Source organism: Ochotona princeps, chromosome 2 (assembly GCF_030435755.1).
Source record: "Ochotona princeps isolate mOchPri1 chromosome 2, mOchPri1.hap1, whole genome shotgun sequence".
In the NCBI taxonomy this organism is placed as follows: Eukaryota; Metazoa; Chordata; class Mammalia; order Lagomorpha; family Ochotonidae; genus Ochotona; species Ochotona princeps.
Window position 1 is genome coordinate 22,336,388 of NC_080833.1, and position 24,835 is coordinate 22,361,222.

A 24,835-nucleotide genomic window follows, 5' to 3' on the forward strand; every position below is an offset into this window, starting at 1 on the left:
CTCCCGGCCCAGGGACACGTGTTCCGCCCCTTGTCCTCCAAGTTGGTGTTGGTCCATTCCCACTCCCAGTACTGCTTCTTTCAAGAAGCCCTCCTGCTGTGAACTCCCAGTTCACAATGCCTGTTGTCTTGGTAAGTCACCTTTGTGCAAGTAGGGCTTTGCTCAGCAGCCTAAACCAGAAGATGATGGGTAAGGAATGGTTGTGGAAGCCATTGACTCCTTCACGGGGCAGGTAGCACAGCGGGGGAGAGGACTGGAAAGGCAGTAGAGGCCCCAGCACAGCACGTTCGCACTGTCCAGCTCACAACTTTGGGGAAGTGGTCATTCTTTTGTCCTGACTGCACATCCCATACTATTCAGCTGAACTTGAGGGTTCCATGCGGCTGGGTACCTTGAGCATCAGCTGCAACACTGTCCTGGGCAGTGGGGAGTCCCAGAAGGTGTGTGAGCAGGAGCAGGGCCTGCACTGGCACTGCGCATGCCCTCTGCCTCTCATTTCCCCTTCCCCCACTCCCAAAAGCCCCTTGTGGAATTTGTTCTAAGCCAGAGAAGGGAACGCAGTCCTGGCTTCCTGCCCTCAGTTGGGACCACCTGCTCCAAAGCCCGACTCATCCCTGCCAGGGCAGCGAGCCAGGAGTTGCCCTGTCACAGTGCGTGCATGTGCACACACACACACACACACACACACACACACACACACACTGTTGAAGTAATGAATTAATCAGTATTTACTTTCTACCAGTTGAGTCATGGAGTGGAACAATTAGTGTAATTGCTCCCATGACTAATTGCTGGGTCTTCCTCCTTCTCAGACGTTCCGGAGCTTAGAGCAACTCTCGTCCAATCTGCCCCGCACTCATCTCTGCCCAGGAGATCCCGTCCCCAGAGCCAGGTGAGGGGCACGGGATGGAGACAGTGGAGCTCCCAGGTCACGGGCACCATCTGGGCTCACAAGCTGGCAACTCGGCCCTGTGGCTCTGCTCCCAGGCCAGCAGCCCGACCAGGTCCAGGTAGGGCAGGGCCGAAAGGGCCAGGGCTCAGGCTCGGCTCGGCTCAGCCTCCGGGCAGGGCTGCACTGCCTTTCTAGGCAGGTTAGGCAAGGCTGAGCTGCAAGGGGTCTGATTACCAGGGACCCCTAAATTAGGCTTCAACTAGGGGCTGGCAAGGGTTTTTTAAGATTCCCCAGCCACAGTGCCTGGTTCCAGCAGGAACACCTGTTCCCAGAAATGTCCACCCAGGTCCAAAGACCCGCCCTGCCCACAACCATGCAGACCCTCAGAGTGATACCAGGAGACATGGAGAGCACACACACAGACACACGCCAACACACCACCTACAGGCAGCACAGGCTGCAAGCAGGGGTGGTGTGCCTTTAGGTGCAGACTGGCACCTGTACAGGCGGGCAGGGGCGGGAGGTGAGGGGTATACTCTGCAACTCTGGGTTAGGGAAAGATATCAGCCCCCCACTCAGGTAGTGCTCACCTAGATACTATTCATCCCTAGTGCAGTAGCCATCGACATGACAACCGTTACCATGACGACCATCTCCTCCATGCTAAGGACCTGGAGCTCCAGCTCCCCACAGAGATGGGGGGGTGGGAGAGGGAGGGATCATGGAAGAACAGAGGGGATGACAGTGAGGGGAGGATGGAGGCAGGGATGGACAGGCAGAGGGGCAGAAGGCAGAGGGGCACAAGGCGGGTGGGGATGAGAGGGAGAGAAGGCAAGAGTGGGTGGCAAAGGGAGTGAATTCTCTCCCATCTTAATTTAGCCTGAAGCTGATGGGATCAAAGAAGCCGAGGAAGGAACGACCTCTATGATCCTCCAAACCCGCACCCAGAACATTCTCTCCCCAGCAGAGTGGGGACGGGAGGCGGGGGAAGGGAGGACAATGACCCAGGCCCCCTGAGCCCGCCTTGGAACCAGCGGGGCCTGGCAGGCACATCTAGGACTCCTAGCAGATGTAGCTCCCTAGGGAAGACAAGCAGCAGAGAAAACCTCCAGGGAGGAGGAGAAGGAGGAGGAGGAGGGTGACAAACAGCCTCTGACCCCCAAACGACCTCTGCATTTGCATAATCCCATACATAATGAATGTAATTATCCATGCCAGTGCCTTAAAGACACACCACATCCAAATGCCTCAGAACCCTACTGGCCTCTCCCTGTCCCTCACTGTGCACCCTACAGAGAAACTCAGAGCCCCTCCTATGGGTGCCAAGAGGCTGCCACCCCACCAACACACATACATGCTGCAACTGAGAAATGACATGGGCAGAGTCCTCACACACACACTGCGTAACTCAGCAGACACACTCACACACACACTAGCATACACACACTGCAACTGAGAGATGACACGGGCAGAATCCCCCCCACACACTACATAACCCAGCAGACACATCCATACACACACGCACACACGCGCACACACACACACTGCAACTGAGAGATGACACGGGCAGAATCCTCACACACACATACTACTGAACTCAGCAGACACCCCCCAGCATGGACATGGACGCACACACACACAAAGCAACTGACAAAAGGCCCTGCCCAGCAGGGAGGCACGTCAGGGAACAGCCCCACGCACTCTGCAGCACACAGACAACACGGCCGGCCACACACCAGCACGCATCCGGCCGCTTACTACACACACCCCGGGATGCCCACAGACAGGTAGTGCTCCCCGCTCCTCACCTCACACCCCGATAAATGTCACACACAAACTTCAGCAACATCTCCTGACCCCCTACTGTACACTTGCCTCACCCGAGGCCCACAAGGCCCAACACACACACATACACATACACACACAAACACACACACATTTGTCTCCTGAATAGCTTGCCTACCCATCACAGCCCCTCCAACAGTAACACTAGCCTTTTCTCCCACTCATGTCCCAGTTGGTACACGTGTCTCTGGGAAGCCCCAAGCCTCCTACTCCTACCACCCCACAGGACGCCCCAGGGCAGCAGGGAAGGCAGCTTGGAGGGCACCCCAGAAAGCTCAGAGATCTCTGTCCACTGCCACTAAGGACCTGCCGTCACCTGCTCTGCTTCCTTCCTGATCACAAACTTCCAGGGCTTTGCTATCCCCATTTCACAGATGAAGGCACTGAGGCTGGCCCCTGAAACCTGACTCCTATCCATTCGGTAGCCACCGCCAGACCTACAGCCCAACTGAGGTCCGGGTCACTTCACCTGTGACCCACAGTCCCTGCTCCCCACAGCAAGACATCAGCTCAGCCATAACCACAGCCACCCACACCCACACAGCAGGTGGCCAGCACGCCATGTGCTCTGGCACCTGCTGCTTCTCCCCAGCACACAGCCCACACATCCCTGAATAGGCAGGCACCCCACCAGGCATACACCCCCAATTGCATGCCAGCCCCAGTCCCCTACACACACCCACACACACACATATACACATATCCTTCCTGAAACAAACAAGGGGATTTTGAAAGGTTTGTGTAAAGTGGAATTAAAAAGATACATTTATTTTGATAATAAAACAAAGTAAAACTGGTGCACACATAGGGTTTTCATCAAATTCATGAAAAAGCACATCAAAATGTCCTGCATTTCAAAATGTTTTGCACTCAAATGTCTTATTCCCAGTTTCCATGAATTTTTTGAAATGCCCTTGTCCAAGTGAGCATACAAGATGCTGGGGTTGAGGCTAGTGCTGTGGCATGCAGGCTAAGCTTCTGCCTGTGGTACCAACAACGCTGGTTCCAGTCTCAGCTGATCCATTTCCGCTGGCTCTCTGCTTATGACCTGGGAAAGCAGTGGAGGATGGCCCAAGTCCTTGGGCCCTGCACCTGCATGGGAGACCCAGAAGAACTCCTGGCCTCAGATTGGCTCAGCTCTGGTCCTTGTTGGCCATTTGGGGAGTGAACCATAGGGAGTGAACCATGGGGAGTGAACTCTCTCTATAGTTTTCTAACTCTGCTTTTCAAATAAAATAAACTTTAAAAAAATGCTGGGGTTCCCTTGCCATCACTCCACCTTAAACTTAGCTCACAGTCTCAAAGGAAGGACCAGCAGTGACCATCAAGCCCCTGCCATGTGTCCTACCTTGCTAGTTTTCAAGCAGCTGAGGAGGCTGCCCCACTCCCCAGGGCCTGTGAGGAGGAGCCATCTCCTGCCATCTCCTGCCCCACCAGCTATCCCACCAGGACCAAGGTGGGTGAGTAACCCTACAAGAAAAGACAGGCATGCATGCTTCCTGCAGCACACATGCCACCCACTCACCTGTCGTTGTGAGAGCAGGTGTAATGTTCTGGAAAGCCAGGATACCTCCCTCCTGCTGCCACTGGGGGAGCCCGGGTCTCCAATGTCTCCCGCTCCCACCTCCCTTTCAAGAGGAGCTTTCCCAGAGAAACAAGAGGGCAGAGGCCCAGCCACAATGAAATCACTCGGCTAGCGCTACCGAAGGCTGCCAGGTGAGCCACCGACCAGCTCCAGCACCTCGGGTTCTCTCACTTGTAAAAGGATGATTGCTCACGGAGCCATCGCAGGAATTGTTAACAGAACCCCAGGACCCCACGCTAGGACACCACGGTGCTCGCTCATGATGTGCCCCACCCCTAGAGTTGTTTTTCTGCAGTTCATCTCCCCCAGGCCTCCACCTCCCTCACTCATAGGAGAAGCAGTAGAACCTGACACTTACACCCAGCCGCACAGGACACCATGCATGGCCAGAGAGGCTTAGTGGCACTGCCAAGGCCACACAGCTGGGGGGAGAACAGGAATGGGGGCTAAGGGGAGGGCAAGTGGCAGAAACACACAGACGCCTGAATTAGGTCAGCTGGCAGGGGGCCAGGGCCCCGGCAGCACTGCGCGGCGCTGATGATCATGCTACAGACACTAAGAATAAAATCAGGAGTAATTAGTTCTGCCCAAGCTCCCCTCCCCTCACGAGCCAACCTCAGCCTGGGCTCTGCTGGCGGCGAAAACACTGCAGCACGAGCTGTAAGTCCAGCTTCAAGTTCAGTCTTGGGTTCCGGTCCGGATCTACTTCCTTGTTGGGCGGCTCCGGCAGGTCACTTCACCTCTCTGAGCTTCTGTTTGGGTGCATGGGTACAGGAATGACACACATCTCCTGGCTGCTGGGGGGGTGGGCACTGCCCAGGACACAGTTGATGCTCAGTACCCATTCATGAGTAGTCCCACGGCACCTGTCTTCCCCCACATGCCTCAACTCCGAAGTTAACCTAGGCCTAAGACATCACTGAGTTCAGCTCGCTTTCCCTCCAGCTGTGGAAACTGAGGCAGAGAAAGCAGGCAGCTCTGAATTAGCCTGCCAAGAGGGTGACTCAGAGAGGCAAAGGAAGTGGCCCAAAGTCACACAGCAGGTTCACCAAAGCAGCTCCTAGAAGCAGGGTGAGGGTAGTGGTGTGGTCCCTGCAGGCTCTACCTTCTCCAGCTCTGTCCCCAAAAGGCCCTCAGTCCTGTAAGAACACTGCGCCCCTCACACTCTCCAGCTCAACCCTGGAGACCCAGAGCACCACGGCAGGAATGTGCGCCGGGGCCAGATGGCAGTACAGCCAAAGGGGCTTCACAATGCAGAGCCCGGAGCTGGCAGGGGGAAGGCAGGATGCCTCAGCACTCCCCAGCCAGCTGCTCTGGCCAGGAAGCCAGGGCACCTGCTGGAGAAGGGGCCCCCAAGCTCCAGGGAGCAGAGGGCAGAGCAAGAGGTGCCAAGGAAGTAGCTTGGGCTGCACAGACCTTTCTCTCCCTGTCAGTCAGCAAATCCCAGAGACATCCTCGGTACTGCCTCTTGCCCATGCACCTGCATGCACTCAAGCCCCAGCACCCCATCCTCCCCTGCCCCTTCATTGGCAATGGCAAGTACTGCACAAAGGGCCTAAAACATCCATCCAGGCCAACCCCCTACATCCATCTTCTCTGCAGAGGGAACAGTGGCAGTATAGCCTCCTGCTACCAGCTCCAGGCCTCCCCTGCCACCACCCCTCTCACCCCAGAGTCCCCCCTGCCCACTGTGACTCCCCCTGCCCTGCCCCAGGCCAACAGGACAGCAGGCAGCACCCCTGGCTTAGCAGGCCAGGGCTACACCAATGCAGACAAGCTCCCTTCTCCTGATCTGTTTTGTCTTTGCCCCATTTGGAAAACAAAAACTCAAAGCTGAGGAGTGAAGGGTTCTTTGGACTCTGACACTCTTGGGCTTCCAAGCAGCAGTCCCTGGGACTAAGAGATCTGGGGCAGCATTATTTTTAAGGGGCAAGTGGAATAACCTACATAGCCAACAACAGGAGACCGGCAGAACAAGGAAGAGGAGGCAGCTAGCAACAGCTGTGTTTTCACAGCCCCATCTCGTCTCCCCAGGCTAGTCCCAGAGTCAATGCACTGCAGAGGGCTTTTTGTTTCAAAGAATGTGGCAGGACATAGAAGACCACCGGTTGGACACTATATGGTGCATACTGCTGACAGGCCTGGCAGATGGTTGCTCTGAACCTGCTATTTCCAGACACAATCATGCCCACCCGGTGAGGCTCCCTGGAGAAGGCCGGCACTCCCCACATCACACCAAATGGCTGGGCCAGGGGAGCCTATTAACATTACCACCATTGTGAAGTCTGCAAAGTGGGTATGAAAGCCACGTTGACCTTGGTCACGTTGTGAACTCACTTCCCAGGGGGTTTCTCGGTGCTGCGACACCCCACGGCTCCCAGGAACTCTTTCGTGGCACATGAGGGGCCGTGTTCCTTTGTTCCCAAACCTTCCATGCTCTTGTGCTATCCCTAAGTGCACACCAGCCTGGGACATTCTTTAGCCCCTTCTTTCTGCTGGGACTCCATGGCAAGGAACAAGGAGAAGCATGGCAGGAATCAGCAAGGGGCTGGCAGAGCCCAGCAGGCCAGCCACGTCTCACCACAGACGCTGGCGTGGCAGGGCCCAGGCTCTCTTCCTGGCTTTTACCCGTTGGCAGCCTTGCTGGCCCGTAGTGCCCAGACACCACCCGCCCACTTGCCTGTTTTCTCCACCCTCCTTTTTCCCCTCCCCCTGCCCAGTTTCTGGCTCTACCGGCCCGGGCTGGGAGCAGTGGTGTGCCAAGCCAGCTGTCCCACAGCTGCCCACTCTGTCTTCTACACCTACAGAGGCTGATGGCCTCACTCAGGGACAGCCAGACTCCCTCGTCGATGCAGAGCTGAGATGCCTCCCTGATGCCAGTCCCCGAGCCTGTGCTGGGAGAGCAGGACCACCCACAGAGGCCCCAGCTCCCAGCTGCCCCTGCTCCACCCACACAAAAACCATTTACGGCTTCAGGAATACTGGGTGCCTTCAGGCCTGCTCTGCCTCCCGGAACACCTTCCCCACCATCTCTGCCTGGCCAGAACTGTCTGAACTGCTTCATCAGTATAAACAACATGTATTAAGCACCTACTGTGTACTTGATTCCAGACATACAGGGTTCCCATTATCAGCAGAACAGGTCTGTCCTGATGAGGCCTAGAGGTACACGTGACCTTGCCTGTGAGCTCCTCAGGCATCACATACGTAGGCCAGCCACTTCCCAGGAAGACTTCTCTCAGGAGCTCTGCGCCAGCACCCAATCATGTCCCAAGGAAGAGGCGGCCAACCACACTCCCGTCACCCCCACAGGCTCTGCACTGGATCCCACCCTGCCCATCCCAAGCCACCTGAGGAAGCAGGGCATCTTCATCTGCATATAAGGAGGCAGGCTCAGTATGACTGAAATCCTGACCACAATGAACTCCACACCCTGCACCCCAAGGATGTGGATGGGGTCCTCCGTCTGTGACATGACCCCCCCTCTGCAGGGCAGCTCAGGCACTCGCTGGATACCAGGCTCTTCATAGGCAATCCAAAACTCTGAAAAAAGAAGCACTGGGCAAAAGACACACAGCAACTAAGTCAAGGATTCACTCAACTCCAAGGTCAAGATCAGCTCTGCACTGAAGACTTTGCCTCCCTGGGGCCTCACTTTTCACCAACACACAGCTGTTTGGCGGGGGAGGGGCAAGCATCCCAACCAGCACCCTGCACAGACAGGGAGACAGCCAGCCTGAGGCTCTGGATCCAAGCCAGAACGGAGGGCAAGGCCTGCTCACACAGCAGGTGCCCCATTCAGGTGAGCCACTGCCCCAGTCCATGACTCACCAGCAGGTGCCTTTGGCATTGGGTCGCTGCCAACACATGCACAAGGGCCGCCCAGTGCCAGGGCCTGGGGCCTCTGTGCAGCAGGCCAGCATGGAACCAGATGCTCCAGCCCTGCTCCTCACTTCCAAACCGCCACTGCTCGACGCTCCTCGCCTGGCTGAGCCTTAGCTTCTCTTCTAAGCAATTAACCCATAGAGGTGCCAACTGTGCCAAGCAGCTAATGGGCAGCAAGCAGGAGCCAGGACAACACAGCAGCCCCACACAAGGTTCACCCCAACATCATATCTGCCTGCACTGCTTCCCCATGCACTTGCCACTCTGCCAACACCAGGGCTACTCCTCAGAAGCTCACTGCTCTCCAAAATAAGCTTGTTTCCTTATCGGCTGGTTTGATACCTGTCTCCTGCTATGCCAGAAGCTCCTGGGGCAGTGACAGGGTGGCCATGGCCACCATCAATATTTGTTGGATAAACACTGTGAATGGGATCACCCATTACAGACCCACATCTCTGCTTCCTACCCTCAGTTACTGCATACTCGGGTCAGGCCCTGTCCCTCCTCTCTTAGTCTCCCACATGTGAACCCAGGGGATGAGCAAGGGATCCCTTTGGTTTGAAAAGAGGGAAAAGAAACAGAGATGCTTCCCAGCATATTTTTGTCATAAAATCTTTATGTAAATTATATGCAAAAACCATGCAGTTCCGCAGTCTCCCAGGGGAGCCTGCAGCTCCAGCCACTCTTACATCAGGCTTGGGCAGTGGGGACAGCACTCACAGGGCGTCTTTTCGGCGCCAGTCTTGCCTGATTCCAGTCCAGCTCATGGCCTCAGGACCCAGTGGAATGGGTCTCCTTACCCTGTGGGCTCCAAGGCTAGGGAAGAGGATAGCAGGTGCACTGCGGAGTGGGACCTGGTGGAAGGTGAGGAGCTGGGAAAGCAGACTGGTGCCCCAGGCCTTAGGGCAAAGGGATGCTCCCCTAATCTTAGAAGATGCCTGAAGCCAGTTGAGCCCCCTACCCAACCTTGACAGCCCTGGGGCTCCCCTGGGCTGGCCTATAGCCTCTTCCTAACCAAGCCCTGCTGGAGTCAGTTGGAGGCAGACCTGGCCCCGCAGCAGTCCTGGGAGACCTCAGGGTTCTCATACCCTCCCCAGGGACAGGCCAAGTACACAGCCTGAGGTCACATGCCACCCACAGAACCAGAAGGAAACCATCCAAATGTAGGTGTCCAGGCTGCAGGGCCCCTCACCCTCCCACTAGCTGGGTTATTTATAACCAGTGCAAACTCGTCAGACCCCGCCCAGAGCTTGCTCCACTTCCAGGGACAGAACAAACCACAGGGCCTAGGCCACAGGGATCTCATGGGGTGGCCCCATGAGATCATCCAGTTGGGAAACTGAGACAGGAAGCAAGGAGTCCCATAGAAACACAGGGTGCAGGGCTAGAAGAGTTCACCAGAGGCCCACTGAGGGCCATGCTGGTGCCAGCACTGCCTGTTACCCTGATGAGGGTCTGGGTGGAGTACAGAGGGGGTTGAGGATGGGCAGAGCAGACTGGCAGCTGAGTCCTTGTTTCCTCTCTTCTGTCCTGGGAGACATGTGGGGGCAGGGACTCTGATGCTCTGATGCTCAACTCCCAGGTCCAAAGTGGCTGTGTGTCTCCGGACAAGTCAGCCCACCTCTCTGAGCCTCACTTTCTCTGCCTACTATGAGGACACAATAATCATACTGACCTCAAGGTTAGGAAAACTATGGCCCAAACAAGATGACCCAAACAAGTCTGTCCACCCAGAGCCTGGCAGCTTCTCCCTGTGACCAGGCAAGGTGCCTTGGTTTGCCCATGCCTACAAGGGCAGTGAGACCCATTCTCACACCAGCAGGGGGTCAGCAGGTGCTCTCTAGGGGGTCCCAGGACTCCTGACTCCACTCCCCAGCCCCCATTTCTCCTCCTGATAATCTTTCCTTCCTGTCCCTGAACACTGGGGGTTGGGGGGGAGGGGCTGTTACAGATCCTGTGCCATGTGTCTACTCTACAATTCCCCAAGGAATAAATCCCTTCCTTGGCTTCACCGCTAGCTGCCTGCCATATTGCCCCTCCACACTATTTGTGGGACACAGGCAGGCAAGGGCAGATGTGCCCAAGAAGTCTGTTAACAATCAGAACCAGCGAGGACCGGAGAAAAGTAAGCAGGGTCCTCGTCCACCCCCCAGGACAGGGACAGCACTTGTTACATGCAGATACCAGAGGACTCAGTGGCTCTGCTCCAGGCTCTACAGTCAAGAAAAATGGAAACATCTGTTCACAGGGAAGAAATCTCAGTGACAGGGCTCCTAAGAGCCAAAAAGTGGAAACCACTCAAACGTCCACCAAAGGGTACACGTAGAGATAGGGGAGACGGCTCCACACAAAGGGGCAGCGGTGTGATGACCAGGCAGGCCATCGTGGGACTGAGCTCACACAGCACCACGTCGAGGGAAGGAAACCAAGCACCGAAGCCCATAGCACGCGGGATGACACCTGCAGGAAATGCTGACCCAGCAAACCCGCAGACACGGAAAGCAGCACTCTGGCGATCTAGGCCCAGGATGTTAGAGACAAACAGGAATGGCTGCTAACAGGGATGGGGTATCATTTCAGAGTAAGAAAACAAGGTTCTAAAATGGGTGGTGCTTGCAAAGCTCTAGAAACATTGTGCCGAGCCCTATGCCACAACCCTGCCATATCCCAGGCGTGGGATCCAGTTCGAAACCTGTTGGCTGCCCCGAACCAGCAGGCAGGTGGGCAGGCAGGCAGCCTAGGGTGCTGCGTCCTTGGGCTGTGTCTACTGCTAAGGGCCGCGGGACACTGCCACAGGGCTCCAGGTTGCTGGTGATGCATAACCAGCTCTTTTTGATGTCACCACTCCCTGGCTTTGGCACCATTGATAAGTCAGACAAGGGCTGCCTAAACCAAACACCACGCCAGCATGACATGCCCTTGATCTTGGGATGTGGACAAGGACTGGCTGGTTCAGGTGGCAGCCAGGATACAGCGGGACCCTACAAGATTCCACCACACTGCTCAGAACAGCAAGCAATTGAAAATGTCCGGGCTGTTTGTATCTGGGATTTTCCATTTAATATTTGCAGACCTCAGTTGACCCTGGGTAAATGGAACTGCAGAAAGTGAAGCCACAGATATGAGTGGAGAATACTATACATACTTTAGACTGACAAACTATGGGATGTGAGTCACAGTTCAACAAAGTTGTGGTCCCAACAGAAATGAGGGTGAGGGGCCTGGCATGCTGGCTTAGTGGCTAAATCCTTGCCTCGCACACGCTGGAATCCTATATGACTGCCAGTTCATGTCCCAGCTGCTCCACTTCCCATCCAGCTCCCTGCTTGTGGCCTAGGAAAGTAACAAAGGGCAACCTAAGCCTTGTGACCCAGCACTTGCATTGGAGATCTAGAAGAAGTGCCTAGCTCCTGAGTGAACCAGCAGATGGAAGATCTAACTTTCCTTCTCTGCAAATTTGCCTTACTAATAAACATAAAGTAAATCTTAAAAAAAAAAAAAGAGGGTGAGGCTGAAGCTCAGAGAGGGCAAGAAAAGTGCCCAGGGCCACACAGCAGAGCATGTGAGTCACACTAGACCCTCCTGGGCCACCGAGTGACCCTGGCCTTGTCCCTCTGCACATCCTCCCCACTTTGAGACCCCTCTCCCCAAGAGGCCTCAGGGGAAGTCTCCACGGCCCATCCCCAGCTCCCAGGTAAACATTTACTCTGCAGACCACACTGGGCAAGGACCAGCTCCTCCACTGCCATCAACTGCCCTTTCTGTGCTTGTCAATGGCCACTTTGTCAGCTGAGGCCCGTGCAAAGGGGCAGGTTCAGTCCAGAGTCTCGGGTGAGAGCCCGAGGGTGGGGTGGGAGACACCACACTCCTGTGGACAGCCATCCCCGTCCCTGGCCCTTGGTTTCCCTAGCTATAGCCCTTGGCAATTTCGGGTGGCTCCCCTCCAGCACCACAGTCGTCAGTCCATGTGTACCAAGAGGCATGAGGGTACACCCCTGGTAGGGAAGAGGGCAGAGGGCACCAGGCAGGACCCCAGTGGCTGAACATGAGCCTGGCTTGCCCTCCTCCCTGCCCCTCCCCACCCCGTGCAACCTAGGGCAGCGCCAGCTCCAGGATCCATCCCTCAACGCCCCAGCCCACCTCTACTTGGCTCCTAGGTCCTGGCCTCCACCCAGACCAGCTAGCAACCGCCAAGCCCCGGCTGGTTTCCGCTCTCTGTTCTGTACGGGGACCCTTCTATCCAGAGGGCTGGGCCTGGGCCTGAGCTGCCGGGCCTTTGGCAGGTGCATGGCATGCCATCCCCTTGTGTGCACCCTCATTGGGCTGAGCCTCCTCAGCCCTCTGCCTCCAGCTCCACCACCTGGACAAGATCCTCCCTCCTTGCCCCCATCACAGAGTCACTTAGAAGGGAAGAGGTGGCCTCTTGGAGCTCACAGCTAACACTACTTGGGGAAGGCAGGTCAGAAGGAATCCGTGGGACGGCGGAGACAGAGGACTTCCTGCTCTGTGCATGGAGGAGTCAAAGAAAACGTCAGGCATCTCTCTCAACACCACCACTAGCCACTGGAGAGTCCAGGGCCTCTGTGGGTCGTGCCAGCTCTTATGGGCTCACAGTTACACCCGGCTTGGCCCAAGCACTCCCCACTGAGCTGATGCTGTCCAGAGACTGGCCAGCAACAGGACACCGAGTGCCCCGCACTCTGGGGACAAGGTCTGCCCCCTACGCTTCACCCATCACTTGCCCATGGCTTCCCTGACCCCAGATCCCTTGGGCTCCAGGCTGCACTGGCCCCTCCAACCTGAAGCCTCCTCTGGAACCCTTCCCAGAGAGGGTCCGAGCCTCAACACACCAGCCTGACTGCCTTGCTCTAGGAGGGGACCAAGCCTGGGACCTGGCAGTCACTGCCTCAGGCCCCTAGGGAAAAAGGAATGAGTGAAGCGGTCGGAGGTGGTGATGGAGGGTGAGTCCCAGGCAGTCCAGCTCAGGCACCCAGCCGTGGAGTGTCGGAGCTTCTAAGAGAAGCCACAGGGCTGAAGCAGGGTGGCTCCAAGCAGGGCAACAGCTGAGGAATATGGCTGGGGCCACCAACCTGTTCCCTGAATTCCTTGGACATGAACAGTGGGGACTGCTACCTCTGGTGCAGGGGCATCATGACCACACCCCCCACAATCACCACCATTCAGCATAGCCCACGGGCACAGCTCTGAGCTGACTCTGCCCCTAGCACCCCAAGACCGCACTGTGCTGACCACCAAGTGTCCCCTTTTCCCCAGACAGCTCAGGGCTCCCCTCCACTGAGGCCCCCTCCATCCTGCCCTTCTAGGCACCCCAGCTTGCTATCTCCTGCTGCCTCACTTTCCTACTTCATCAGAATTACTCCCACAAGACACATGGCCAGAACCTGCAATTAACTAAGGGGACCCCCTCCCCAGCCTCTCTCCCCCTAGCACTTTCCTCAGGGACACACAGCCTCTCCCCCCTGCACCCAGCATTTCCTGAATGACACAGGACCAAGCTTCCAAGCATCTCAAGGATGGTTGATTGGGGGTTGGAGAGAGCTGTCCCTGGAAGGCAGGCAAGAAACAAGCCCTCAGTTCTGCCATACTCCCCCCACCCTTGCCTTAATCACTTCTAAGGAGGCCAGCCCAGCTGCCCCTCTGGCCTGGGCTTCCTAGATTAAGTGCTAGGATTAAGAGCCTACGCTCCTAGCTCAGACCCTAGCAACATGTGCGTCTGTCCATGTATTTGCACTTGTGGGCATGAATGCACTCACAGACAGGCATATTCAAGGTGTCTCTGGAGCTGGTGCTTAGGGCTTTCCATGTGCCTACATCTGAGCTTGTCTGGGGAAGTCTCAGACGCCTGTTTCAAGCAGACACAGCGGAACCTCTGAGAGTAGCAACTCACTCATGTGGCTAAAGTGTGTCCTGTCCCTTTATGGATATGTACGTTCCTGGACATGCAGCTGACTTTGCAGGGAGGAGGTGGGCTGTCCCCCTTTTCCTTCGCCACCCTCCCAGGAAGCTGTCAGGGCTGGGAGTAAGCCCCCGGCAGAGTGGAGGTGGACTGGGGGAGCATGACTGGCACATGGGGCACTCCTGATGCCCCCGGGAGAGGCCACAGCATTGCCACACAGAGCCCAGCAGCCGCACGAGTGTACACCCACACAGTTGGAACAAAGCCAGAGCCGTGGTTCTACATAGAAACAAGGGCTCCCCTGGGCTCACAGGGCTGTCCTCTGGGCTCCAGGCCTAAGTGTCCCCACAAGCACAGGGGTCAGCTGGCCTTTGTAGCCGGGCATGCCACCCCCATTCTGTATGTCCCTCCTCCCTGCACAGCCACAGCCTGAAGCTCCTTGTCTCAACAGCAAGTTTAGGGCCAACTCCTGTGGCTTTTGCCCTTAGAACCTGGCTTCCGGAGGGCAGAGAAAGGCAACTGTTGAGTTCCAGGTTCCAAGGGGGAGAACTGGAGCACTCCCTTGGTTCTAGCCCAGCCACCCTTCAGCCTTGGAGACCTCTGTCACACAGGGGGAGTCTGGGTCCCAGCCTCAGGGAGTGCAGCTGGGACGATCAACCACTTCACTCAGCTGTGGTCCCAGGGGGAATCCAGGCAGAGGTTGGGGGGCGGCAGTGTGGAAAGGGTGAGTAGGGAGAGGAAGGAGAAAAGAGGAGGAGGTAAAGGGTGGGGAGATCTCTCCAAGTCCCAAGGGGTCAAGGCCACCTGCCCCGGTTCCCACCTCCTCACACACTGCAGTCCCTCCTGCCCACCACTTCCTGCAGCCACACTCCATTCGCTCTTCCCTCAAGCTTGGTGGTCACATGAGCAGGGGGCTGGGACTGTGTGAAGGACATGGTGTGACAACAGGGGACAACCAGAAATAAAACATGTTGAGGATGTGTGAAAGCAGAAACGAGAAGCAACGCAGCCATCTCAGGACCAGGGAAAGTCAAACAGAGGCACATGGGACAGAGTGGTGGGAGGTGACATCATGGGGCACCTGCGGCTGCGACAGCGTATCCAAGTGAGGGCTCTCAGAGCGTAGCCAGGCAACCCTGCAAGGAACCAGGTGCCAGGAAGCCAGGGAACACCCCTGGGGCTTGGCCAAGAGTACTGTCTGGCAGGAGAGGAGGGCAGGACAGAGGGGGACCGAGCAGAGCGGCTCTCAGGGCTGGGAGCTGAGAGGAGGGGTTGGTACAGGGATGCCGGAGCAGGGGGACGTGTGTAGGTATGAGGAGCTCCTGGAGGGAGGGGCCAGCAGGTGGCAGGGATGAAGAGACAAGGGCGTGCTACACTCAGGGACAACCGAGGGTTCCGGGGGCAGCAGTGGGGTGTGCAATGCACAGGGGTGGCACTGGGCAACACACTGAATGCACTGACTGATTTGGCTTAGAATATCCAGGTTGAGGCATCTGGACTTCCTGGAAGACGGCAGTAGGAGCTAGGTCTGCATTCCGCACAGAACAAAGACAGGTAAAGGGAAGAAACATCATAGACATGCCCCAGCCCCACCCTGAGGCAGGAGCCACAGTTCCTGGGCCAGCTCCACTACCACCTTGCTGGGTTACACTGGGCAAACCACTGTACCTGTCTGAAATTCAGCTCCCCAAATGTGAATGAGGAACAGCGACTCACAAGACCTCACACTCATTAGAGCTAGAAAGCAACGCTGTGGCCTCAGTTTCCTCTTAGGGACAACAAACAACATGGTCAAATGGATTTATAAGGACCCTCGGAGCTGTCACCTTCACCCTCTGGCCTTTCCCTGGCCTGGACTAGCCTCAGCTCCTGCCTCCAAACAGAACGGGCTCAGGTGAACGCCAGCTCAAGATCAGAGACGCAGGCCGATTGTACCAACCTGAAGTGCATCTTCTTGGGACACACTCGGCACGCAGTACCCACAGCAGCACAGAGCAGGGCTGCTGCAATGGCTGAGATCCAGGTTCAAATCTCACCTGTGCTACCCACCTGCTCTGTGAACCCACGTGAGCTACTTAAGTTCTCTGCCTTGACTTCCGGGCCCACAAAACACAGAATAAATAGCATTTCCCTCCTATGATGGCTGTGAGGATGAAGTGAGTTTTTCCACACTGGGCAAAGCGTCTTGCAGGGATCATTAGGCATAATTCAGTATCAATAATGATCCTATTCATATTCTCATTGGCATCTTATGCCAGCCCCTCAGCGGGGGCAGAGCTGTACTCATTTTGCAAACCAATTCTCTGCCTGCAAGACGGAACTCAACCACCCTGGTTGGACTCCTCTGCCTGCATCTACCTTGTGAGCCACTGAGGGCGCCCAAGCTCCTTGGGGGTCATCCACATCTAGATCCTGGGGGGCACAACTGTTCAGCCCCAGGACACCCCCAGGCACAAGGCCAGGTATCCAGGAAGCACCCAGTGCCTGCCACTGGGCAGCACCCCAAGGGAAGTTGTTTCCTTCCCCACATATACAGCCCATGCCTTCCTCTGGCTCAGAACTGCTGCCTTCAAACACACTCCAATTCCTTAATCCTGCAGCCCTGTTTTGAGCCTCGTCCACTCTGAGCCCTCTGCCTAACCAGGCACTTCCAGCTTTCAAGGCAAGACTGGAAGAATGCCTCCTCCATGGAGCCCTCCCTGAATCTCCACAGTGAACTGCCTCTCTCACCCCTAACCCCGGCCTTCTCCTGTGCTGGGTCACAAGCTGCGAGGGGTTCCCAGTGCACAACATAGGCCAAAGGTCAGAGAGGGCACAGCAGACAGCACCCATCAGCAGCAGAGACCAGACCAGGAACTGGGAACTGGACTCCCTGGCCAGTGTTCCTCCTTTAGCCAGAAACCCAGGCTGGCTGGCTGCCCGACCTGCACTGATCATGACCCAGGGAGCAGGGGGAACTGGACCAGGGACATGACCCCTTTCATCTCAGCCCCAAGAGGAACCACGGAGGGGGTCACATGGAGGAAACAAGCCTCCCACCCTTCCTCCCTGGGTCATCCCAGCTCAGGTCCTGCCCTTTCTGACCTCAGTTCTTCCAACAGTTTCCCAAAAGCAATGACTGGAAGGGCATCTGTGTCAACCTATCCAAGTTCCCCATTTCACAGACGTGAAAACACAGGCCCAGGTAGAGAAAAGATTGTCCATTATCATGTGACCAGTTGGTGGCAGAGTCATCTCAGAGATGCAATAGTCTTAGGGAAGGCATAGCTAAAGCAAAATTCACCATTTGATAACAGGTTGCTTTGAACTGCCTGCAAACTAGGTAAGGATCACTACCTCCCCAAGGAATCTCCCCCTCCAGTCCAGGGAGTCAGCTCTCTCGGCACCACTTGACAGAAGAGACCAAAACCGAGAATCATGTGCCCAAGTTCATTCCACGGCCAATGGCAGGGCTGGGATGGGAACCTGCCTGGGAGGGGGAGGCAGACACACCCAGCCCAAATACACCTCCTGCTGCAAAGTACAGAGACCTGAGCACAGAGCCTGCACAGAGCAGGCACTCAATAACTGCTGGCCAAAAGAACAAAGCTTGTCTCAATCTATCAGTACCACTCTTAGCAGGCCTGGGCTCCAAAGTTAGAGTCCCTGCCCACAGTACCCAAACCTCAGGGCCTCTGTGCCCCCAGCTGTGAAGTGAGTCACACCCAAGGCCGCCTGGGGCCATGATGGGGAGGAAGTGGGATGAGGCATGATCAGCATGCTGCCGCATACACTGGCCACCCTCACTGTCCTTGCTTCCACCTGGGCCTGGGTCCATCTCCTGCACACAGGGAGCACCTTCAGGGTATGACCCCGGGAGGATCTGGCTACAGTCACCCCACTCCCAGGGTCAGGGTAGCCCTGCGGGGGGCATGGGCCGAGGACTACCCCAGGCTCCACCTTGGCTATGGGCCCTGCAGAGGGGAACTATATGAGTTCCGCCAAGCATTCCCAAGAGCAAATGCACCGTCCCCCCAACTCTCCAGGCGCTTGGCCTTACTTAGTCCCTTGCCCTGTGGAGGGCGCCCCATGCCCCAGCCAGGGAGGGGCACAGGCCTAATAAGCAGCCTGCAGTCCCCTAGTGCTGGCAGTGGGACTGGCAATCAGTTGGCTGCAATTAGTTTTCCCAGCTCCGGCGGGTGATTGATGCTAAATTACTCTCATTAAAGTCTGAGCTAGTGGCGGCAATGTTAGGGGGTGGGGGTCAGGGGACAGGACGAGGTACAGGAAGCTCTACCAGAGGAGCTGAGGCCAAGACTGACCCTGGCGGAGGGTGGGAGCAACATGCGATCTGCAACCAGGAAGCTGGGTGCTATTTCAGAAAAGCAGGACGCTCCCTGTCCCGTCCCAGTCCAGGAAGCCACAGCTGTGCAGGGGACATGACAAGAGCAGCACCAGGGCAGACATGGTGCCAGGGGCACCTGAAAACAGGGCTCCATGGGTTCCTGCCTGTGTGAGCTCATAGGTGGTTTAACGACTCTGTGCTATCTTCTAAGAGAGAACACTTTCCCACTGCGTGCTCAGAAGGTACAATGGGACCATCGATGGCTGCAGAACCAGCACCCTCCTCACTTCTTAGACAAGGCCTCTTCCATCTCCAGCTGGGGGCTGGGGGGAAAGGGAGCAGCCAGCAGAGTCCCTCGGGAGGGCCTGCGAAGCTATCAGCTGCCACCTGCTCCATCACAGCCAAGGCTGGCCCCAGCCAGGAGGCAGGTGGATTGCACCCACACTGAACAGCCGGGCTGGCCCTCTGCCCCATGACTGGATCACCAATTGCCCCAAACCCACCACCATGCTCACTGCCACAAGGCCCCAGGAAGTGCCCCCTGAGGGCAGTCTCACCCCCAGGGTTGTCCAAGATCAAACAGGCCTCACACTCTTCAGGGGCAAGGCAACCTCTTCCCCCACATCCCCCCTCCAATCAGACGGGGGAGGAGCAAAGAACAAAAACCACACAGGTCAATAGAGAAACCCATACCCACACCACAACCCACTTCTCGGTCATTTAAGAGCTTTATTTATTCTGTGACTTCATGCTGTTATTGCCCAACCTACCCTGAGGCTCCATGTTAGAAAGAGTTCAGAGAGGGGATGCAAACTTGCCCATGGTGCACAGCATGAAACAGGCAGAACCAGGATCTCAACCCTGGATTCCCTGGCTCCAGATTCCCAGCTCCTTCAACAGCTTCAAGTTTGGAGCCCTCTCCCCTAACCGCGCCCCACACACATTTCAAAATAGACAGAAGCCCCAAGAACAGGTGAGACCCGAGCCCTGGTCAGCTGGTACAATGGAGGTTAGCAGCAAAGGCAGGCCCAGGCTGTCCCTGCCCTCTGCGTGAGCTGTCAGGTGGAAAAGGGGCCTTCTTTGTCCTCTTTGAGGGCCACCCCAGCCCAGCCCCCCGGCTGGGCCCACGGCCACGGCCGCCCAGACTCCTCTGTAATCACAGCTTCCTGTTTGGCACAGAGACCAGGCCTGGCCAGTGGGGGAGGGGAAAGGCCGCCCCCTTTGGCCAGGGCTCACTCTGGAGGGTAGGGGGCCGGAAGTGAAGGCTCCCCGGACTCCTGGAATCTTAGGAGGCAGGGAGCCCAGGCAAGGGATAGGTTGACCAGTCACCAGCGCCTGAGCCAGACCCGCGTTCTGACATGGGATGGGGCACCATGGTGGAGGAGGGGCTTGAGGCGTGGGGCAGCGCTCCCCCCCCACCAGGCCAGAGCTGCCCTCTGCTGGGCCAGGGATTGGGGGAAGCAGGAGACGGGGGGAGACAGCAGCTGGGCCCCAGGCAGCTCGCAGCCCTGGCCACACTGCCCCCCAGACACAAAATCACAGGGCTCCTCTGACTGGGCCCAAGTCTGGAGCCGCTGCCCCCGCGTCCCGCCCAGCTGTGGTGGGGACAGCGCCCGGGTGCTCAGACCGCAGGCCCGCCCCATGCAGGCCCCTGGGGCCTCACAGGCACACAGCTTGGCCTCAGCAGGATCCTGCCCAGTCAACCCCACAGAAGGGTACCCGGAGTCCCAGCCCAGGCTCACAGTCCTGTCATCCCTCCATCGTGTACCACCCTCCAGGGGGATGGGCGATCAGCACGAAACAGGGCGGCACTTGACCTGCCGGGAAGGAGAGGGGGCAGAGGGACCCTGCCAGAGCAGCAGTCACCGTTAGGTCACAGTCGGTGGGGTGGGTTGCAGAGAGGCCAAGACTCAGGGAGGGGCCAGCGGGGTCACATATATGGACTCTGTGAAGTTTTCTCGGGGTCAGTGGGGACCGCAGGCGGACCTGGTCACTTCTGTGGAGAGAAAGCACCCAGGCTAGGGACCCTGGAGCCACATCAAGGCAAGGGTAACTCTACAGGCCCAGCTCCTCCAGATTCTAACATTTCCCCCTCCTTTGCACTGGCCATGCACAGTGTACTAAGCTCCTCTCCCCAGGAGATGCAGGAAGGGCCCCTGGGCAAGCCCTTCCTCCTGCTGCTACACCAAGTACATCATAGGAGCAAGAAAAAGGCCATAGGCAACAAGAGCAGGTGCTCATTCAACACCAGCTGGGGAAGCATGGGGAGGCTCAGAGAGGTAAAGGCACCTGCAGATCACACAGCTTGGGGCGGGAAGAGGGGAGGATCCCAGGAGCTGGCACGTCCCTGCTCCACCTGTCAGGAATCCACCCCCAACCCTGTGCACAGTCACCAGCCCTCTCTTCCAGGCTGTTTTGGGGTGAAGGTCCCAAGATGCAGGAAGCTCCCTCTACCTGCCCCCAACTGCCGCCACAGCCCTTCCCAGAGCCGACCTCAGAGTTGCCGACTTCAGGGCTGTCCTACAGGAGCCCAGGGGGCTCAGGAACCAAGGCACAAGCCTATAAGAGCCAGGGCCGGGGGTGGGGCGGGGGGAAGAGAACCAGCAGTCTTCACCCCAGCCCCACCAACAAAGAACAAGAAGAAAGCCATGGAATTAAGATGCGAGGCCCTGGGCCGCTCCCCAGGGAGCAGTGGCCTCCACTGTGTTGTGAGGACACTGTTGCACCTACACCCAGGGTGCACAGTCCTGTAAGTCCACAATCTGCCCCTTCGACAGGTAAGAAAACCAAGAAAAGTGCTGACAGTGAGGGCAAGCCACAACCTCCTCAGTCTCAGAAGGCAATCACTTTGACAACTTAGTCCAGAGCCCTCCTCCTCCACGAAGCCTTCTGGGACTCAGAACACAGCAAGCTTTGCTCACTGGGCTCTGGGAGTTCATTTTCCTCCTTCTGGCACCCTCTGGGAGGTTTCCCATTTCCAGGGGAGGACCTGGAGACAACAAGGGAAACCCCCTGCTGGTACCTTCCTGGGAACTCTCCCACCCCAACCTTTCCCCTCCTCTCCCCCCCCCCCACCGGCAGTGGAGCTGGCAGCCAGCAGAGCCTGCTGGAGCCCCTATTTCCAAACGAACCCTTGCCTAGACTTTTTCTCCACTGCCAAGCATGCACCTGCCCCAACTGCCTCCCACAGAATGGCAACTTTGTAACAAGAGATCAGTAAGCGCTGAGCATTCCCTTCCTGCTAGGAACTGTTCTAAAAACTTCCCAAGTTCATCCTCTTTCATTCCCACAATCTCTCCCTTGCACAGAGACACTGAACTACGTTGACAAGAGCACACAGCGGCAGAGGGGTGAATTCCCAGCCCTGGTACTCAGGGGAGACACCTGAGGTCTGTTCTGCCTGGGACTTTGGAAAGGACGAAAAGCCTTGCTGGGATGGCGATTTCAAGCAGGCATGGCAGACAAGGTGGTTCCCAAGGCAGCTGTCCCTGGAACTCTGCTCACTAGGTCGTCCAACAAAGGAGATGCCAGGAGTCACACACCTGGTGCCACCCACTGCCATCACAGCAAAACCAAAGCCTACCACCTCAGCCTAGAACCCCTACACACACACTCACACTGGAATGCAGGAGACCCTGCTATCCTGTGCCTGTCCTACCTATCCTTTCCCTGTGCCAGCCACTGTTCATCCCTATGGCTCCAGGCAGCGCCTCCTGGCCCTCTTCTTCCTCCCGAGTGGCACCCCTGACAACCAGGATCCACCCATTTTAACCCTTTGCCTCCTGGGCCTGAGGAGACCAGAGAGGGGCAATGTCCTTCCTTTTCTTCCCAAGCAGTGACAAGAGAAGACATACGGCTGGCAAAGAGCCATTCTGGCCCCTCCTCTTCCTCCAAGCCCAGTCCCCTCCTCCCCACGCACCATCCCCCACCACTGCCAACCCTGAGCCCCATCACCCCTACCTCACTCTCAGGGCAGGCTATTTTGCTGAGACCTCGACCATGCACCTGGTCCCCAGAAGTTCTCACTTCACTCCTACCACTTCGCGGAGTGCCACTCATCAGCCTTCTTTTCCCAACTGAGGAAGAGGGGCTGCAGGTGCCTGGCAACCCCCCTCCAGGTCCCCAGCGGTTTATCCTGAGCTGCCCAGCATTGGTTTTCACACTTGATGCTCTCTGAGCTCCTGCATGCCAGCAGACATGGCAAGCCATCCACCTTAGCTCTCCTGGGCCTGGGTTTGCAGCCCCATTCTGCAGAAGGCAAAGCTGAGGTTCAGAGACATGAAACGCTGAACCCAATCTCACACTGGGAATGGCTAACAGCAGCAGGACGGGACTCCTCAGCCCATGTGAGACTTTGGCCTTGGAGGTGCATGTAGCTGACAGTGACCTCGGCTGTCGGAACAGGTTGGGTGTGACCTTTCTGCTTCCCTCAGTGTTCCCAGCCATGTGGCCTCAGGTCTCTCATTCAGGGAGTTGCCACACACTCTCCCCCTCGCATCCCTTAACAGAAAACCCCCATTTGGGGGGAAAGTGGTAGAGGAATTTGTCAGCCCAAGAAGCGACCCTAGGGGTCCCCGCTGTCCTTCCCTTTTTCAGACTGCTTGAGGTCCAAAGACACCCAGGTGGGGGGAGGGGACCAGCCTCCGGGATGGATGGTGCCCAGCACCTGATCACGTGCCCATGGGGACTCCCTGGAGGCCTGGGCCCCTACTAAGGAGGGGGTGTGGTCCTTCCACCTGCAGCGACAGAGCTGGAGCACAGCTCAACCCTGCAACCACCACCGTGGCCACTCTGAGTGACACTCGGGTTACCTCTCACACACTCACCTCCACCTAAACAAATCTGGGCCCCGGGAACCCCAGTTCCATGCCCTGGGTCCCCACGGCCCCTGCACACACACATCCAAGTGTGCGCTCACACTCGCATGCACACCCCCCCCCACAGAGCTCCTGCCCCACCTCCTCAGCCCTGTGGGCACACAACGGACAGAGACCACTGCCCACACCATGCCCACTGGGTCACCTCCCTAGATCTAACACAAGAGAGGGCACAGTGGCACTGCCAGGATGTGTGTGGGGATGGGCACACCCCACAGCCCCCGCACCCACACTTGGCTGGACACATAGGCAGGGTCACCCCCAAGTCACTAGCCCGCTCCAGGTCACCTTCGCCAAGTCACCCTCCACCAACATCTGGGGGTGCAGACCGGGGGGAGATTCAGTGTCCCCCCGCTCTCCACAGGAGGGGGAAGCCACGCCATTCCGTAAGTGGCACACCCACGAGGCAGAGCCCGGCTCCCTCCAACCCCAAGACACACCCAGTCTCCGGCCCCCATCGGCACAGAGCGACCCCAGCCCACCCCCTCAACTCCTCTCAGGTGGGGCAGGGGTCCCTGTGGCCCCGAGAGGCATTCAATGAGACCCCATTCCCCCAGGGGGGTAGCTTTGCTCCGTTCCTGCCCTGGCTGCCCGCTAGAAGGGGTTCTAAAAGGGAGGGAGAGGAGCCCCCAAGGGCCACCTGCAGAGGTTGGGGGAAGAGATAGCCTTCTTCAGGATGCCCGTGGGGGGGGAGGGCGCCCGCGGGGACGTGCGGCAGGGGAGGGGCGAGGAATGGCAGTGGGGGAGGGGCCCGGGGCTGCAACCTGGGGGGGTGGGGAGGGGTCTGGCAGGGACCCGGGGGACAGGGGTAATGTGGGGTGCGGGTCAGGGACAGGGGCTAAGGGGGGCAGGGCAGGCAGCAGCGGGGTTCCCGGGCGGGGGAGGGGGCTGGGAGATGCGTGTCACTCACCCCCGCGGCGCGCCCCGCCAGCAGCAGCAGCAGCAGCGGGGGCAGGAGCAGCCCGCGGGCCCCGGGCCCGGCCGCGGCGCCTGCCCCGGCCCCGGTTCCTGCCCCGTGGGCAGCCCCGGCACGGTGCGGCGGCCCCGGCTTCATGGCGGCTGCGGCGCGGGCAGGCGGGCGGCGGCGCCTTTGTTCCCGAGGCTCGGGGCACGGAGCGGCTGCTCGGCGGCGGCCCGGCGGCTGGAGCGACGCGCGGCTCGGCTCGCGGCTCCGGCTCGGCGGCCCGGCTCCGCCTCGCAGCTCCGCGCCCACAGCGGCCGCGCCCGCAGGAAGCGTGCGCCGCTACCGCCGCCGCCGCCGGGCCGCCCCCAGCGCGGGCGGAGCGGGAGGAGGGGCGCGGCGCGGGGCGGGCCCGAGCAGCCCCCGCGGCCGCCGCCGCACCGCACGGGGGGCGATCGTGCCTCGGGAGCTTGGGGTGGGAAAGCGGGGTCCCGCGGGACGCGGGCCCCGGGCTGGCGAGGACGTGAGGGAGGCAGGATCTTGGGCTGCCCGGCACGGGCCTACCGCCTTTTAAGCCTGAAGGGACGAGTGACAGCTCCGCCCCCGGGG

The 24,835-nt window shown here is 58.1% G+C and overlaps 1 protein-coding gene across 1 annotated transcript in view; it reads right to left on the reverse strand.

Annotated features, from left to right (window-relative positions):
- The window catches only part of SDC3 (syndecan 3), a 32,039-nt gene extending 7,497 nt beyond the window's left edge, over positions 1 to 24,542 (reverse strand). Inside the window, exon 1 of the mRNA XM_058677980.1 lies at positions 24,236 to 24,542. Within this exon, the coding sequence (XP_058533963.1) occupies positions 24,236 to 24,379 (144 nt within the window). The 5' untranslated portion in view covers positions 24,380 to 24,542. The remainder of the gene's footprint in view (positions 1 to 24,235) is intronic.
- Positions 24,543 to 24,835: the final 293 nt, after the last annotated feature.